Source organism: Chiloscyllium plagiosum, unplaced genomic scaffold (assembly GCF_037043375.1).
Source record: "Chiloscyllium plagiosum isolate Xiang-an unplaced genomic scaffold, Cpla_swu_hap1 HiC_scaffold_16, whole genome shotgun sequence".
NCBI classification, from domain to species: domain Eukaryota; kingdom Metazoa; phylum Chordata; class Chondrichthyes; order Orectolobiformes; family Hemiscylliidae; genus Chiloscyllium; species Chiloscyllium plagiosum.
Window position 1 is genome coordinate 59720774 of NW_028270154.1, and position 18816 is coordinate 59739589.

Sequence of the window (18816 nt, forward strand, 5' to 3'; positions counted from 1 at the left end):
TCCTCAACACTTTTGTAGCAAAATTAATTCAAAGCACAACCTTTATTTATTTAATTCAATTAATGTCTGAGACCGCATTATAAACATATCAATACCATATACCAGCAATAAAGGAATACAATTGGCCTAGTCTTTCTATAATAACGTACTATGGAAATTAATGTTAGAATTAAAACAATGTACATCAGACATGTTTGTAATTCAATTTTAAAAATTCAAAGCGTGTTCTGGTAATGTTTTGAAATGACTTCCTTGTTGATAAATTTGTTCAGCATTATGATTTCTAGAGCATCATTCATAATGCTGTCTTGTGCCTCACTTGCAGACAAGCTCTTCTGAGGAGATGGGGAGGTGGCTAGGACTTCTACTTGCTGAGACAGGCTCCAACACAAAACCAGAGGCTTTGCATTATGATTATGTGGATGTGGAAACAATAGCAAACATAATGGATGCTGTTAGACATTCCTTCTGGTGAGAGCTTTATTCATTATTGTGAAGGTGAAGTTTCAAATTAACCTTTTTTTTGGCTTGTAGTTTATAATCATTTGTTTATTAAAAGATCAAATCCTTACACTGCAATTAGTATTTAGAATTGAAACAGTAAAATATGTGGGGAGGAAGCTGTCCAATTTTAATTAACATTTTTACTACTACTTTAAAACTAGCCATAGGCTGTCGTCTTGTGTGGATTTTGATAGTGATCGTGAGTGAATCATTTTAATATGATGGCTCATATAAGCTAATAGTTCTTTGTTCACATAATATTGTGATGCATTTTCATTAGGGTTAACTAGACAATAGGTAGAAGCAGAAATCTCCCCCTCCCTAATCTCTGGATGATAAAGTTAGTGGATATACTGTTGTTTCTGCATGTAAAATGTGGCCATGTTTAGGATTAACTTATTCTGTTTCAATACCTAGGTGGGCATCCTCCTCAAATAACTCAGCACTTTATCTATATGATTCCAGAACATATGATGATGTACCGTATGAGAAAGTCCAGGTAAGGTATCCAATTATAGAGCCATAGAGATGTACAACATAGAAACCAACCTTTCAGTCAAACCCGTCCATGCCAATCAGTTATCCTAACCTAAACTAGTTCCATTTGCCAGCACTTGGCTCATATCCCTTCAAACCCCTCCTATCATATACCCATCCAGAAGCCTTTTAAATGCTGTAATTGTACCAGCTTCCACCACTTCCCCTGGCACCAACCTCTGTGTGAAAAAGTTGTCCTTTAGGCCCCTTTTATATCTTTCCCTTTTACCCTAAACCTATGCCCTCTAGTTCTGGACTCCCCCACTCCAGGAAAAAGACCTTGTCTATTTGTCTTATCGATGACCCTCATGATTTTATAAACCTCTATAAGGTCACCCCTCAGCCTTCAACGCTCCAGGGATAACAGCCCCAGCCTATTCACCCTCTCCCTATAGCTCAAATCCTCCAACACTTGGCAACATCCTCCTAAATTTTTTCTGAACCCTTTCAAGTTTCACAATGTTAAAAGTCTCACATCACCAGGTTACAGTCCAACAGGTTTATTTAGAAGCACTAGCTTTCGGATGATTCCAAATAAACCTGTTGGACTATAACCTGCTGTTGTGTGATTTTTAACTTTGTACACCCAAGTCAAACACCAGCACCTCCAAATCAAGTTTCACAACATCCTTCCTGTAGGAAGACCAGAATTCCACGCAATATTCCAAAAGTGGCCTAATCTATGTCCCAAACAGCCGCAACATGACCTTCCAACTCCTCTACTCGATGCTCTGACCAATAAAGGAAAGCGTACCCAACACCTTCTTCAGTATCCTATCTGCCTGCAACGCTACTTTCAAGGAACTATGAACCTGCACTCCAAGTATTCTTTGTTCAGCAATACTCCCCAGGATCTTAACATGAAGTGTATAAGTACTGCCCTGATTTGCTTTTCCAAAATGCAGCATGGTGAGAAATGTTCTGAAGAAATATTTAAACAGAAACCAACAGGGGGCAAACCATATAGTTTTTATCAAATATTGTAAAATTACCAGATTTTGTGACAGTGATAATTATGAGGCTAACAGCACAGAGTGAATCAGCCAGAAACTTTAAACATCCACCCTTACAGTTAACTGTAAAAAAAACTCCTCCTTCAAAAATTCCTAGGGCATACTGCTGTGGCTCCCCCCCCCCCCCCCCCATGCCCTCCCCACCCCCCAATCAAATCAGCATTGAAATTGTTTCAGCAGGCTTAACTGGAAACACAAGCCATCAAGACTACTCTCAAAAGTACTGAAAATGTTGGAGTTAATGCATTCAGAAGAAAGATTTTAATTATATAAATTGTTGTTACTGTTCATCAACCTATTTGGCCCTGAAAAGTTGAGTATTGCATTGGAAGTTAAGCAACACCTATTTTTGTAACTACTCTTCCCTGTCCCTCCATTCCCACCCCCCCCCCCCCCCCCCCCTTAATCTCAACTACAATTCACAATCCCTATTTCACATTTTGTTCATGATTTAAATCAATTTTAGAGTTCCTGCTGCTTCATGATTTAACTGTTCCGTCTCTTAATGAGATGTTTTTTTCAGTCTGTTTTGATAAAGAACCATGCTGTTTGACTTGCACGATTCTGAGCTAACATTGGGTGGATTGGCTCAGGTTCTGGATTGCCACAAGTCTGTAAATTGAAGCATGTGAAATATTTCAGGGCTGCTGTCAGTAATGTGAACAGCAAATGCTGGTCCTTCATCAATGAGACCAAAACATTGTCTACTTGCATTGTAGGCACACTAGCTTTACTAAAAAAATGTACTCGGAACATTCACTTTGTAGAGTCCATCCATCCTCCCTCCTGCATTACTCCAGTAAATGACTTCACAAACTCAAGAAATTGACTTTTAGTTCAGCCAATTTCAGACTGGCATAGGGTGATTCAAAGAGTTAGTGCATGGCTGGAGGACTGGTGTGAGAAAAATAGATTTCAGTTCACGGGACACTGGCATCAGGACTGGGGAGAGTGGAATTTGTAGTGTTGAAATGGTCTACTCCTGAACGATGCTGGGACTGGTTTTCCTGTGATCTTCATAAGTAGAACCACAGAGAGAGTTTTAAAATAAAGAAAGGGAGAGAGGGACATTGGTGAAGGTGAAGAATCAAGCTTGGATATATGTAAATCAACAGGTAGAACTGAAGCAAAAGACATGTACATGCATTACTTCCAAATGATCTCTCTTAGAATCCTATGGTATCAGATCATAGGGATTTTGTCAACTTTTGGAGACAATTAAGGAAATAATACATTTTTTCTCTACTGATGGTTGTTGTTTTATACATATCAATTTTATTAATCCTTTAGTTAATATCTAGAATGTAATTTGTGTCTTCCACTGTGAAGATGCACAACTTCCTTGTTCAACATCTCTGTCATTGCTTCATAATGTTGCCTGTCCCTCCTTTTAAGGTATCAATATTGACTTGCGATATTCACCCTTTTATAATTATGACTTCTTTGAAATATTTATCCACTGTCAGGATATTAAGTTAGTCACAAGAGATTAGTCACAAAATCACATTTTATTTTTAAGGCGAGTTGAAATTGAATGCTTTGCATATTTGTAAATGGCACAACTTTCATTCACAACTGACCTTTACATCCCTAGAAGATGCAATTTATTATTTTAATTATTTATTTTGTGTGTTTCATTGCAATGAAGTCATATTGCTTCCAGTTGAGTGAAAGTAGTAACTGAGCTGGAATTTATTTTTGTCTTGAGTTCCAGGTAAGTAGTTATTATAAAATGTAGCCTTTCAAAATAACTATTACGACTGACCTCCTAATAGCACACTGATGTGTAATAGTATGACTACAAGGTCAGTTGCATCCCTGTTTGACAGCTTAAAAGTTACCATTTTTATCTGGTTTTAATTGTAGGGTTGCTCAGTCACATCATGGATTATTATTTATCTTCCTCACAGTATCATGATCTAACACTAGTATTTTGCTAGTCTTAACCAACATTGCATTTACATTGTCTAGTTCCTCTTTTAAACAGACAACTCCAACCAGAGTACATTGAACATAGAATGTTACAGCGCAGTACAGCTTTTGATGTTGTGCTGACCTGTGAAACCAATCTGAAGCCCATCTAACCTACACTATTCCATGATGATACATATGTTTAGCCAATGACCGTTTAAATGCCCTGAAAGTTGACAAGTCTATTACTGTTGCAGGCAGGGAATTCCACACTCTTACTATTCTGTGAGTAAAGGAACTACCTCTGATATCTGTCCTATATCTATCACCCCTCAATTTAAAGCCAAGTGCCCTCATGCTAGCCATCACCACCCGAGGAAAAAGGCTTTCACTGTCCACCCGATCTAATCCTTTGATCATCTTGTATGTTTCAATTAAGTCACCTCTCAAACTTCTTCTCTCTAACGAAAACAGCCTCAAGTCCCTCAGCCTTTCCTCATGAGACCTTTCCTCCATAAAAGGCAAATTCTGGTAAATCTCCTCTGCACCCTTTCCAATGCTGCCATGTCCTTCCTATAATGCGGCGACCAGAGTTTTGTACAGCTGCAACATGGCCTCACGACTCCAAAACTCAATCCCTCTACCAATAAAAGTTAACACACCATATGCCTTTTTAACAACCCTATCAACCTGGGTGGCAACATTCAGGGATCTATTTAAAACTCTCTCTGTGGTTCTACTTATGAAAATCACAGGAAAACCAGTCCCAGCATGGTTCAGGAGTAGACCATTTCAACACCACAAATTCCATTTTCCCCAATCCTGATGCTACTGTCCCATGAACTGAAATCTATATTTTTCTCACACCAAGATCTCTCTGCTCATCCACACTACCAAGAATCTTACCATTAGCCCAGTACTCTGCATTCCTGTTACTCCTTCCAAAGTGAATTACCTCACATTTTTCCACATTAAACTCCATTTGCCACCTCTCAGCCCAGCTCTGCAGCTTATCTATGTCCCTCTGTAACCTGCAACATCCTTCCGCATTGTCCACAACTCCATCAGTGTTAGTGTCATCTGCAAATTTACTAACCCATCCTTCAACACCTTCATCCAGGTCATTTATAAAAATGACAAACAGCTGTGGACTCAAAACAAATCCTTGCGGTACACCACTAGTAACTGCAGGATGAACATTTCCCATCAACCATCACCCTCTGCCTTCTTTCAGCTCACCAATGTCTGATTCAAACCGTTAAATCACCATCAATCACATGCCTCCATATTTTGTGCAATAGTCTACCATGGGGAACCTTATTAATGCCTTACTGAAATCCATATACATCACATCAACTGCTTTAACCTCATCCACCTGTTTGGTCACTATCTCAAAGAACTCAATAAGGTTTGTGAGGCACGAACTGCCCTCCACAAAACTGTGTTGACTATCCCTAAGCAACTTATTTCTTTCTAGATGATTATAAATCCTATCTCTTATAATCCGTTCCAACACTTTACACACAACCGAAGTAAGGCTTACTGGTCTATAATTACCAGGATTGTTCTGACGCCTCTTCTTGAACAAGGGAACGACATTTGCTGTCCTCCAGTCTTCTGGTACTATTCCTGTAGACAATGACGGCACAAAGATCAAAGCCAAAGTTTCTGCATTCTCCTCCCTGGCTTCCCAGAGAATCCTAGGATAAATCCCATTCGGCTCAGGGGATTTATCTATTTTCACACTTTACAGAATTGCTAAGACCTCCTCCTTATGAACTTCAATCCCGTCTAGTCTAATAGCCTGTATCTCAGTATTCTCCTCAACAACATTGCCATTTTCCAGTGTGAATACTGACAAAAAATATTCATTTAGTGCTTCTTCTATCTCCTCAGGCTCCACGTACAACTTCCCACTACTGTCCTTGACTGGCTCTAATCTTGCTCTCGTCATTCTTTTATTCCTGAAATACCTATAGAAAGCTTTAAGGTGTTTCTTGATCAGACCTGCCAAAGATTTCCCTCCCCTTCCTAGACCTTTCTGTTTCTATCTCAGACGACCGAATCAACACGGACATCTACTACAAACCGACCGACTCCCACAGCTACCTGGACTACACCTCCTCCCACCCCGCCCCCTGTAAAAACGCCATCCCATTCTCCCAATTCCTTCGTCTCCGCCGCATCTGCTCCCAGGAGGACCAGTTCAAAATACGCACAACACAGACGGCCTCCTTCTTCAAGGACCGCAATTTCCCCCCCGACGTGATCGACGATGCCCTCCACCGCATCTCCTCCACTTCCCGCTCCTCCGCCCTTGAGCCCCGCCCCTCCAACCGCCACCAGGACAGAACCCCACTGGTCCTCACCTACCACCCCACCAATCTCCATGTACAGCGCATCATCTGCCGTCACTTCCGCCACCTCCAAACGGACCCCACCACCAAGGATATATTTCCCTCCCCTCCTCTATCAGCTTTCCGTAGAGACCACTCCCTCCGCGACTCCCTTGTCAGATCCATACCCCCCACCAACCCAACCTCCACTCCCGGCACCTTCCCTTGCAACCGCAGGAGGTGCAACACTTGCGCCCACACCTCTCCCCTCACTTCTCTCCAAGGCCCCAAAGGAAACTTCCATATCCGCCACAGATTCACCTGCACCTCCACCCACATTATCTACTGCATCCGCTGCAGCCGGTGTGGCCTCCTCTATATTGGGGAGACAGGCCGCCTACTTGCGGAGCGATTCAGAGAGCACCTCTGGGCCACCCGGACGAACCAACCCAATCACCCTGTAGCACAGCATTTCAACTCCCCCTCCCACTCCACCGAGGATATGCAGGTCATTGGACTCATCCACCGCCAAACCACAACAACGCGACGGTCGGAGGAGGAGCGTCTTATCTTCCGACTGGGAACCCTCCAACCACAGGGGATGAACTTGGACTTCACCAGTTTCTTCATCCCCCCTCCCCCCACCTTGTCTCAGCCGATTCCCTCCAGCCCGGCACCGCCTTCCTGACCTGCAGTCTTCTTCTTGACCTCTCCGCCTCCACCCTACTCCGACCTATCACCCTCACCTTGACCTCTTTCCACCTATCACATTTCCAACGCCCCTCCTCCAAGTCCCTCCTCCCTACCTTTTATCTTCTCCTGCTGAACACTCTCTGCTCATTCCTGAAGAAGGGCATGTGCCCGAAACGTCGAATCTTCTGTTCCCTAGATGCTGCCTGACCTGCTGTGCTGTTCCAGCAATAAAGTTTCAGCTTTGATCTCCAGCGTCTGCAGACCTCACTTTCTCCTCAAAGATTTCCCATGACCCCTCCTGGCTCTTTTTAGCTCTCTCTTTAGGTTCTTCCTGGCTAACATGTAACTCTCAAGCACCCTAATTGAGCCTTCACATCTCACCCTTACAGAAGCCTTCTTCTTCCTCTTGGCAAGAAATTCAACATCTTTAGTAAGCCATAGCTCCTTCGCTGAAGCACATCCTCCTTTCCTGACGAATATATACTTTTCAAGGATCCACAAGCTCCTTATTTGATACACGGACCACCCTCTGTGTGAAAAGGTTGCCACTTAAGTGACTTTTATATCTTTCCCCTGTCACACTAAACTTATGCTCTCTAGTTCTGGAATCCACCCCCCACCCAACCTCTCCTCACCCCATTTATCCCCTAACCATGCACCTCATGATCTTATAAACGTCTATAAGGTCATCCCTCAGCCTCTAACACTCCAGGGAACACAATCCCAGACTCTACCTGCAGCTCAAATTCTCTAACCCTAGCAACATTCTTGGAAATCTTTTCTATACACTTTCAAGTTTCATAACATCCTTCTAATAGGAAGGAGATGAGAATTGCATGCAATATTCTGAAAGTGGCCTAACCAATGTCCTGTACCGCTTCAATATGACCTCCCGACTCCAATACTCAATGCTCTGACCAATAAAGCAAAACATACCAAACACCTTCTTCACTATCCTCTATACCTGTGACTCTACTTTCAAGGAACTATGAAGCTGCAACTCCAAGGTTCTTTGTTCAGCAACCCACCTCAGGACCTTACTATTAAGCGTATAAGTCCTGCTCTGATTTGCTTTTCCAAAACACAACATCTCACATTTATCTAAATTAAACTCCATCTGCCAATCTTCAGCCCATTGGCTCTTCTGATCAAAATCACATTGTAATCTGAGGTAACCTTCTTCAATGTCCACTACACCTCCAATTTTGTTGTCATCTGCATACTTACTAAATAAAGCTCCTATGTTCACATCCAAATCATTTATGTAAATGGTAAAAAGCAGTGGACCCAGCACCAATCCTGGTGGCACACCATTTGTCACAGGCATCCAGCATGAAAAGCAACTTTCCATCACCACCCTCTGTCTTCTACCTTCGAGCCAGTTCTGTATCCAAATGGTTAGTTCTCCCTGTATTCCATGATATCTAACCTTGCTAATTCAGTCTCCCATGAGGAACCTTAACGAACACCTTACTGAAGTCCATGTAGTCAACAGCTCTGCCCTCATCAATCCTCTTTGTGAATTCTTCAAAAATCTCAATCAAGTTCATGAGACATGATTTCCCATGCACAAAGCCATGCTGACTATCCCTGATCAATCCTTACCTTTCCAATTACATGTAAATCCTGTCCCTCAGGATTCCCTCCAACAATTTGCCCACCACTGATGTCAGGTTCACCAGTGTATGGTTCCCTGGCTTTTCCTTACCACCTTTCTTAAATATTGGCACCACTTTTGCCAACCTCCAGTCTTCCAGCACCTCACCTGTGACTATCGATGATACAACTATCTCAGCAAGGGGCCCAACAATCACTTCCCTAACTTTCCACAGAGTTCTAGGGTACACCTGGGGATTTATCCACTTGCATACATTTCAAGACATCCAGCATCACCTCTGTAATATGGATATTTTTGAAGATGTCACCATCTATTTCCCCACATTCTGTATCTTCCATGTCCGTCTCCACAGTAAACGCTGATACAAAATACTTGTTTAGTATCTCCCCTGTCTCCTGCGGCTCCACACATAGGCTGCCTTGCTGATCTTTGAAGGGCCCTATTCTCTCCCTAGTTACCCTTTTTGTCCTTAATGTATTTATAAAATCCCTTTGGATTCTCCTTAACCCTATTTGCCAAAGCTTTCTCATATCCTGCTTTGCCCTTCTGATTTCCCTCTTAAGTATACTCCTACTGCCTTTATATGCTGAGGATTCACTTGATCCCTCCTGTCTATACCTGAAATATGCTTCCTTCTTTTTCTTAAGCAAAACCTCAATTTCTCTAGTCATTACAGTGTTCCTTACACCTACCAGCCTTTCCTTTCGCCCTAACAGGAATATACTGTCTCTGGACTTTCATTATCTAATTTTTGAAGGCTTCCCATTTTCCAGCCATCCCTTTACCTGTTAACATCTGCCTCAATCAGCTTTTGAAAGTTCTGCCTAATACTATTAAAAGTTTAAGTCCTTCCGTGCAGCTCTAGCAAATTTCCCTGTCAGCATATTAGTCCCCTTCCAATTCAGATGAAATCCATCCTTCTTGAACAGGTCACTTCTACCCCAGAAGAGATTCCAATGATCCAAAATGTGAACCTTTCTCACCTGCACCAGTTCCTTAGCCATGCATTCAACTGACTCTAATCTCCAGCATCTGCAGTACCCACTTCTGCACAGAAGCCTCCTGCACTATCTGCCTACCTCTCCTACCTTTCCTGGAGTTAACCCATCTACCTGACTGTATCTGTGGCTTTTCTTCCTTCCTATAACTGCCAACATTCCTACCTCCTTACTCTTGTAAATTCCTCATTGCCTCTAACTGCCACTCCAGCCAATTCATGCCATCTGGTAGGATTTGCAACCAAAGACACTTCCTGCAGACACAATCCTCAGTATCATGTAAACTCTCCCTAAACTCCCACATCCGACAAGAAGAGCATATCACTCTACTAAAGGCCATCTTTGCTCATTCACGATCTACAGACCCAGAAAATAGCATCATCCTTCGAGCTTCTGGATCTTTCAATAGCGTTAGCCAATCAGGAGATCCTGCTTAATGTTACCAATAGTTTGGATGGCTTTGTTAATTGCTAAATGTCCTGTTAATGTTTGTTCCACTATTTTAGGCTTGAGTGTCTGGTTCTTCGCTGTTAGTACCCATTCTTTGTTTAGTTGATGGGATATGGATACCTACAGTGATTACTGACAGGGTGTGTCCTTTAAACTATGCTAATATCTTTAGCACCTAGTTGTTGTTTGATGCTGCTTTCTGGGTTTTGTGACTTCAGAGTTTTTCTTGGCCAACTTACCCAGCATCCTTTGCTGTTTCGCCAAGTTAGCATTATGTGATTTAGCAGCCAGGAGCCTGCTATATTACTTTCATCAATAGAATAGGATGCCACACTTGCAGTCGTCATTGATTCAAAATTCGATGAATCAAGGTACTCCCTGACATTTTAGCTGTTCAAATAAGCTCCATAATTCAGAAGGTCCCAATTCATGCTGAATTTGTTGATCTAACCGTAGTGATTGTAAGGAGGTCAGCCTTTGGACTTCACAGAATATGAATTCCCTGACTGAGGCTGTTAATCTGGTCCAATCATGGAGCCCTGACTGACAGATACAAACAGTAGTGCCAGACACCCTGATGACTCTGACAGCTGGCTCCAAAGAAGCTAGATTAGTGTCAAGGGCTCTTCATGTATAAATAAAGGGTGACTTGATGACAGGATATCGGACCCTTTGGAGTTATTTGGCTGGCCATGCTTCAAGTAGCCTAAAAAGCCTTGGCTACAATTGTCACATGACCACTGATGTAAGGCTAGCTCAGAGCAGAAAATATTATGCTTTTTTTTCCTCATGTGACAAAATGTTTCTATAATGGAGAGTAGAGGAAAATAGGAACAGAAGTAAGCCATTCAGACCTTTTTTGAGTCTGCTCAACCATAATATAATTTAACCATATCTATTCAGTAATTTAAGTTCCATTCCCTTATCTACAATAGGCTTGATACTGTTACCTAATAAAAAAAAAATCACTCTTGGCCTTAGAAGCTCCAAGTGACCAAACATTTGCATCTAGAATTCTAGATTTCTGCTACAGTTTTTTGTGTAACGGTACTTCTTGGAATTCCCTCTTAAATAGCTTAACTGTAGTCTCAACATTCCACCCCTTTGTTTTTGGTTCCTCCATCAGAGGAAACAGTTTCTCTCAAGTTTCATTAATAAAGTAAAAAAATTTAAAATTCTCAGTAAATTTTTGAGTTGGACTGTGAAGTACTTATATTGCATACAAAGTTAAGACTTAACAAAACCATTAGTTCTAACTTCAGTTAATTGTTCAGACATCTGGTGGATATTGCAAGTGCTTGTGCACGTGCTTAGAATCACTATTGAAATATATAAAACTGTTCTTACTTTATGATGCCAATGATTTAGACTCAGTTAATGTGCCTTGACCCAAATATTGAAACCTTTAGCCTACAAAACCAAAGTGAGTCTCAGTCACACCCATTTTGGCAAGCGTCCTTCCCATAGTTTAAAATACTGTTTCAAATCTGTTTCCTGATGAGCAAGAAAGTGTTCCACTGCTGAAAGCTTTCACAGATGTTTCCACCAGTCTGTGACAGTCTCTATCCTGCACCTCAACACAATGGCCATTAAAGCCAACAGTCCATTGTTCCCTATACAACAAATGCCCAATATTGCTCTATCTGGAACATGGTCAAGAGAACATGACCAACTTTTACATTTTACTTTCTTCTCGGAATAACGAATTTTAATAGAATGGTTGGCTAAGATTTTTTTCAACATTTCTATATTTTCACAGTGTGACTTTCACACTGTTACCTGTACATCATCCAACTATTCTTCTGAATGAGTTATAATATTGCATTTTAAATGAGTGATCTGAAATTATTTGATTTTCTATCATATACAGGGGAACCTCTATTATCCGGCATGCAATTATCCGAATATCGGGTTATCCAGCAAAGATCGCAAAGTCTCGATGCTTGGCTAAATTATGTTATCCGGCATTTGATTATCCGGATTTCGATTAACCGGGCAGAACACTCCCCGGTCATGTCCATTGGAAAATTGAGGTTCCTCTGTAAATAAAATTGTTATTGTAGATGGGGGACAGGGTTTGGAATTGCCATAATAGGACATCCTGTCCTACAAGAGAGAGACGTGTATCAGTGTGGGTGCGGTGGTCTTCAACTGGTATCCCATGAGAAGTGAAGAGTGCAGTGAAAGTTTCAGGAAACTGAGCATTAAGGCCATGTCCATGCTCTAGCTCTCTTCTAGATCCTCAGTACCTTTTATTGAAGGCAGTATCTGCTGACACCAGGCACCCCATCGACTGTACATTTCATATCTTTCCAATTCCAAACATGCACTATCATAAAAATAGTTGTGTCGCGGAATTGCTTGTCTCATTGATGTTTGCTTTGATTCTGAAAAGGTTGGGAAACATTGAAATGCAATGTGTTTGGATGATGTGTCTGACATGTTTGAGTAATTGGCAGTGTTTGAAAGCTGAGAGAACAGGCTGTGAGACTTGTAGGAGTGCTATGTGTGAGGATGAGCCAAAGCTATGAATGTTAAGTATGAGTGGGTTTTTTTGAGAATGCTGGCAGGTGAGTGAAAAATGGGTGGTGAATGTAATACTGTGAGGCAAATGGTTCATTTACAAGGATATGGCATTTGAACCCTGATCAGTTATATGAAGTCACTAATCCTCTTTCCCACCAGTCCTCAGGCTGAGCTACTTGCAGTGATAGCATTGGGTTTCTGGTCCCACTGCCTTCTCTGCATCTGTCTGCACTGGAGGGCACTAGTCTCCGAGGGATTCTCCTGCACTCAGGTTTCTAGTGCTGCATCAGAAAACCTGGATCAGAAAACTTCTAGCATCAAGCTATAATCCCCACCTATTTCAAGAAGACCACCATCATCCCAATACCAAAGAAAACACATGCAACATGCCTCAATGACTACTGCACGGTGGCTCTGACCTCCATAATTATGAAGTGCTTCAAGAGATTAGTCATGACTCATATCATCTCTAGCCTCCCAGTCTGCCATGATTCCGTGCAATTTGCATACCTGTGCAACAGGTCCACGTTATACACTCACTCCTAGAACATGTGGGTGGCACGGTGGCACAGTGGTTAGCACTGCTGCCTCACAGCGCCAGAGACCCGGGTTCAATTCCCGCCTCAGGCGACTGACTGTGTGAAGTTTGCATGTTCTCCCCGTGTCTGCGTGGGTTTCCTCCGGGTGCTCCGGTTTCCTCCCACATTCCAAAGATGTGCAGGTCAGGTAAATTGGCCATGCTAAATTGTCCATAGTGTTAGGTAAGGGATAAATGTAGGGGTATGGGTGGGTTGCGCTTCGGCGGGGCGGTGTGGACTTGTTGGGCCGAAGGGCCTGTTTCCACACTGTAAGTAATCTAATCTAATCTAAAACATCTGGATAATAAGTATATCTATGTCAGATTTCTACTTATTGACAACAGCTTTGCCTTCAACACGATAATCCCAACCAAACTAATATCCCAACTCCAAAACCTAGGTCTCTGCAACTGGATTCTCAATTTCTTCCCCCACAAACTGCAATCAGTGAGAATAGGCAACAACACCTTGTTCACAACAATCCTCAACACTCATCCCTCACAAGGATGTGTACTGAGCCCCCTACTGAACTTCCTGTACACTCATGACTGTGCAACCAAATTTTGTCCGAATTTCATCTACAAGTTCACTGATGACATCACCAATGTAGGCCGGATATCAAACATTGACAAGCCAGAATACAGGAAAGAGAGAGTGCTTGGTGACATGGTGTAAAGATAACAATTTCTCCCTCAATGTCAGCAAAATGAAAGAGCTGATCATCAACTTCAGGAAGCAAATAGCAGGCACCTATCTACACCAATGGAGCTGAGGTGCAGAGGGTTGAGAGTGACAATCACCAACGATCTGTCCTGGACCACTCATGTTAATGCGATGGTCAAGAAGACACAACATCTCTTCTTCCTCAGGAGGCTAAGGAAATTCAGTATGTCCATAAGGACTCTCTCAAACTATTTGGATGTATCACTGCTTGGTAAGACAACTCTTCTGTCCATAAGAAACTACAGAAAGATGTGAACAGAGTCCAGTCCATCACGCAAGCAAACTTTCCAAGCACTGACTCCCATGTAATTTGCTTACCTGTGCAACAGGTCCACACTATACACTCATCCCTAGAACATCTGGATAATAAGGACATCTATGTCAGATTTCTACTTATTGACAACAGCTTTGCCTTCAACAGTATAATCTACACTTGGAAAGGCAGCTAATATCATCAAAGTCACCTTCTACTCTGGTTATAATCTCTTTCAACCTCTTCCATCAGACAGAAGATACAAAAGCTTAAACACGCATACCAACAGGTTGTAGAACAGCTTTTTCCTTGCTGTTATTGGACTTCTGAATAAACAGCTTAAATTTCAAATCTAATAGTTATCTTGCATTTTGTGCACTTTTTTGTAGGCATAACTTTGTATTCCTCTCTCTGTTCAATCACAGATCTTTGTATGTTATGATCTACCTGTACTGCACGGAAAACAAAACTTTTCACTGTACTGAGGTGCATGTGAAAATAATAAATCAGAATTAGTGCAGGCTGGTTTTCAGTAGAGCTAGCTAGCCTTAAGTGGTGTTAGTGTCTCCCAGATATGCCCCCCCAAACTGGGAATCTTACTGGCTCCGTTGTGTTTTTCATGTCTTTTTCTGATATTACTAGGTTTTTTGGCAAAATGTATCAGAGTTGGAGTGATGAGGCTTTGGGCCAAGTAAGTGAAAGCAAATGATTTTATTCTCTCCAAGCTAGGGTATGGGGCCAGGAGGGAGATGGTGATAGGTCGGGGGTGGGCGGGTGCTAAAATTGACTCCAGATGTCTTTTCATAACTGAGGAGATAAACAAAAGGAGATAAAACAAGTTTGCATTTCATAATTGGATCCTTCATCAGAATATTAGCACTTTTGACACTGTCTTTACATAATTAGATTAGATTAGATTACTTACAGTGTGGAAACAGGCCCTTTGGCCCAACAAGTCCACACCGACCCGCCGAAGCGCACTCACCCAGAACCATTCCCTACATTTACCCCTGCACCTAACACTACGGGCAATTTAACATGGCCAATTCACCTAACCTGCACATTTTTGGACTGTGGGAGGAAACCGGAGCACCCGGAGGAAACCCACGCAGACACGGGGAGAATGTGTAAACTCCACACAGTCAGTCGCCTGAGGCAGGAATTGAACCTGGGTCTCTGGCATAAGAAATATTCACCTATCTTTAACCTTTCCTGATGACCTGTTTGAATCTTCTTTACAAGCTCTGTTTTTCTTTCAGATTCCTAGCATTTGCAATCCTTAATTCATACCTTTAAAACATTAATTTTATAAAATGCACAGCACTCTTTTCAATAATTGTGCGTTTGCTGCAAGTTTAAAACGTGAGTATGTAAGGTATTGACAGGTGTGGCATTAAAAAAGACATACTGTTAACCTCCAGGGGCCCCTGGCTTCCTATGAGTCTCATTTAATTTATGACCACAAAAGCTCCACCTCTGATCTGAGAAGCCTCTCCTATAAACTTCCACAGGAACAAAGTCTTTTCCTACTTTTGCCTCAAGGGACTATTTCCCAAGCAGGAGGGACTGTATGGTGGGAATTTATACCATGTTACAGAAAAAACAGCTGTTTTCAAAGTCAGTCCCTCCAGATGCAAATGTGATCTGAACCCTGTTGTGTCTGCACAACGCCAGGCTGCTTTTGGCTTTGTTTTTGCTAATCGTCGCTGATTTGAAAGGATGTGATAACCCAATTCTAGTGAGATCAACAGACGAATGCTTGAGGCCATAGATGTATTAAATGATTTTCTGATGCTATAATGCCCAAAAGGCCTAATGACATACACTGTAATACACAATGCTTCCATAATTCTGTTATCCTTCACCCAAGGAAAGAAATTTCCTTGACAATGGGCCTATATCCTAGAAATGGGAATGCCCAGCTATTAGGCTATAGCTCTGTTGCACAGTGAGCAGCCGGGTTCTTGGACCAGAAAGGTATCAATCACATTTACACACATCTTGAAAAGTACAAAACTTTGAATATAATTAGTGTGTGTGAAGATTTTCTGCAGGAAAAGAGGTGGCACAGATGGGAAGGATCAACACTCCTGCCTCTCCCCCACTCCTTTCTCCCAGTTGGCCTCCTTTCTGCAGAATTCACTTGTCTTGGTACCTGAACTGAACAAAATTTAAAAGGCGCAGTGCAGCAAGGGGTAATTGACTTGCCACAGTTATGATGATAAAACTGAAAGATCCATTTAGATTTTTCCTTATGGGTACATTTTGTCTACATGTTGCATGAATTACACCTATTTTCATTGACTAATGTACTTAGGCCCCAATTAATAAAGTTCTAATGGCCTCATCAATGCCTTAGCACAAATCAAACATCAAAGCTTATTGATTTGTGTTGCCAAATTCCACATCAGGCTGTGCATTTGCTCGTTTCACTTTTTAAGAGGCCTGTGGTTCACAGTTTTGTTTTTGCATTATTCAGATTGAAGAACAGAAGCGACCTGTCACCTCTCAAGTAAAGCGCCAAGCTTCCATGTCAAATGATGCCTCACAGAGAACTATTTCTCAAAATAAAATTAAACGCCATGGCTCAAGTAAGCACACAGCCTTATTCTCAGTTTCTTCTTTTCCTATCGTCTGTTCCACTTTTAAGTAACTCTCCTCCTAAAGTTGATTTTGGGAGACAGAAAGGTCGGTTGAACGTGTAAAACAGAATACTTGAACAAGTCAGCCCCAGGAATTGTCATTAATAAAGGTAGAAGCACTCTCAGCTGTTGGTTGATGCACGGATGGCAGTTCAGATTGACGAGGTGAACCGTTACAGTTCAATAATAAGCTGGGTTTTCTTATTCTGTTCAGAAATTTAGATTTTGTGGGTGTGGAAGGGGTCTGCAATTATGAAATAAAGTGACACTACAGTTCCACATGAAATTCAGCTGCTAAATCATTCACCTGAAAAGAGAACCTTGACCGATTTTACTACGTTATTTGGTTTTATAAAATAATCTATGGAGTTTTTGATAAAGTGACATTACTCTGTTAAAAGGACCAATTGCTGTTGTTTAATACTTTTAATTTTTTTTTTAAACTTGAGCCATCATGCAATTAAAATGAAATTACAATTATAGTTCTGAAGTGACAACGGTATAGTTTACATACAGTTTGGTTCACAGTTCACTGTAGTCAGGTTCAAGCCAGGTTTGACATTTACTCGAATATAAAAAAAAGCTCCTCATATTAACAGGCTGCATTTCACTTTTTTAAAAATGTATTGAGTTAATGATTTTCTCTTATTAGTCCAGTATTGATTGTTCCTTATGTTATCTGCTTTGGAATGCAGTTTTTTTCTACAGTCCAGCAGGTTAAGACTGGCAGGAGTGAGATTGTATCTTGATTTGTTGTGTTTGCTCTGTTTAGGATGAAAATCAGTGGGAACAGAATTATTTTATTTCAGGAACCAGACTTTTCATATCAGTAAATTATTGATATTTTCAGATACTGGACTCTAAATAGACATTTCAGTCTAATTCAGGATGGCTGCCAACCCTAACAACACTGGATAAAAAAGTGTGACACGGAGAGGGTAGGGTCTCTGATCCTAGTATTCCATCACCATTTTAGTCAACATACATTGTTTCAATACTGCTTTTGGTTTTGAAATTTGTTTCAAGATTTGCAGAATTCCTCCTGACTTACCATGGCATCTTTGATTCTGGGTAATTGAACATAATTGAAATATACTTTCAGCCTGTTTCTTCTGTCCCAGAGAATATCAAAAAGTGGCAAATCCAACAAGCTTTGTCACTAAACCAATCCTGATGAAAGATTCTGACCTGAAATGTTGACTCCCCTGCTCCTCTGCTGCTAGACCTGCTGTATTTTTTCCAGCTCCCCCTTTTATCAATTTTGTCACTAAATCTGACATGCATAGAGCCAAGATAACCACTTCTGTCTCATAATTAAAATAGTTTCTAGTGAATGTATTTTAAGCAATTTTGTTACGTTAAATTAGATTTTGCATTTAAAAGTTGCAATGAAATGCACAGATCTAGTTCATTTAAAAATAATTACAATGTTAGATCCACACGACACAGTGAGTAGGTTATTGTTACCCCGGTTGTAAAAAATGTTCAAAGGTGAGGTCTCCACAGCAGGTCTAAAATTTCTAAACTCAAAAGAAATATTAATGTGATTATTCCCTTTACCAAATGTCGAACATATAATCTGTGCATGTTAGGTGGGATTTCAATAATAGTAAAACTAAATTGCACCAGTCAGAAAATAATCAAAATCTTTTTACTGCAAGCTTGCAAATAGAAATATCTGAACCACTATTATATTTCATCCTAAATACACCAGTAATTTGTTGCTTAAAGTCCAGAGAAATTGAGCTGGATTTTCATCTAAAAGTTTTGAAGACCACAGGGCTGTCATAAAACCGCAGCTTTCTGTGTGCTGCTAAGGTATTGGACAGGCCTGCAATTCACAGTTGAATGTTATGATTACAGATAGACACAAAAAATGGTAAAACTGTTCTTGTGGCAAGGTGGTTGCTTTATTGATGTTTCAGCTTCTTTGCAGATTGTCGTGTATATTCCTTCAGGGTCAGAGCAGACAATTCGTTACAGCAGAATGATATTAATTAACAATGGTTTATTACAATGAGATTGAGATGCAGT

General features: G+C 41.2%; 1 protein-coding gene across 3 annotated transcripts in view; it reads left to right on the forward strand.

Annotated features, from left to right (window-relative positions):
* The window catches only part of afap1l1a (actin filament associated protein 1 like 1a), a 211746-nt gene that overhangs the window by 176542 nt on the left and 16388 nt on the right, over window positions 1-18816 (forward strand). For all 3 annotated transcript variants that reach the window (XM_043703824.2, XM_087995440.1, XM_043703823.2), the window contains exons 13-15: window positions 326-471; window positions 922-1003; window positions 16620-16731. In XM_043703824.2, coding sequence (XP_043559759.2) covers window positions 326-471; window positions 922-1003; window positions 16620-16731 — 340 coding nt within the window. The remainder of the gene's footprint in view (window positions 1-325; window positions 472-921; window positions 1004-16619; window positions 16732-18816) is intronic.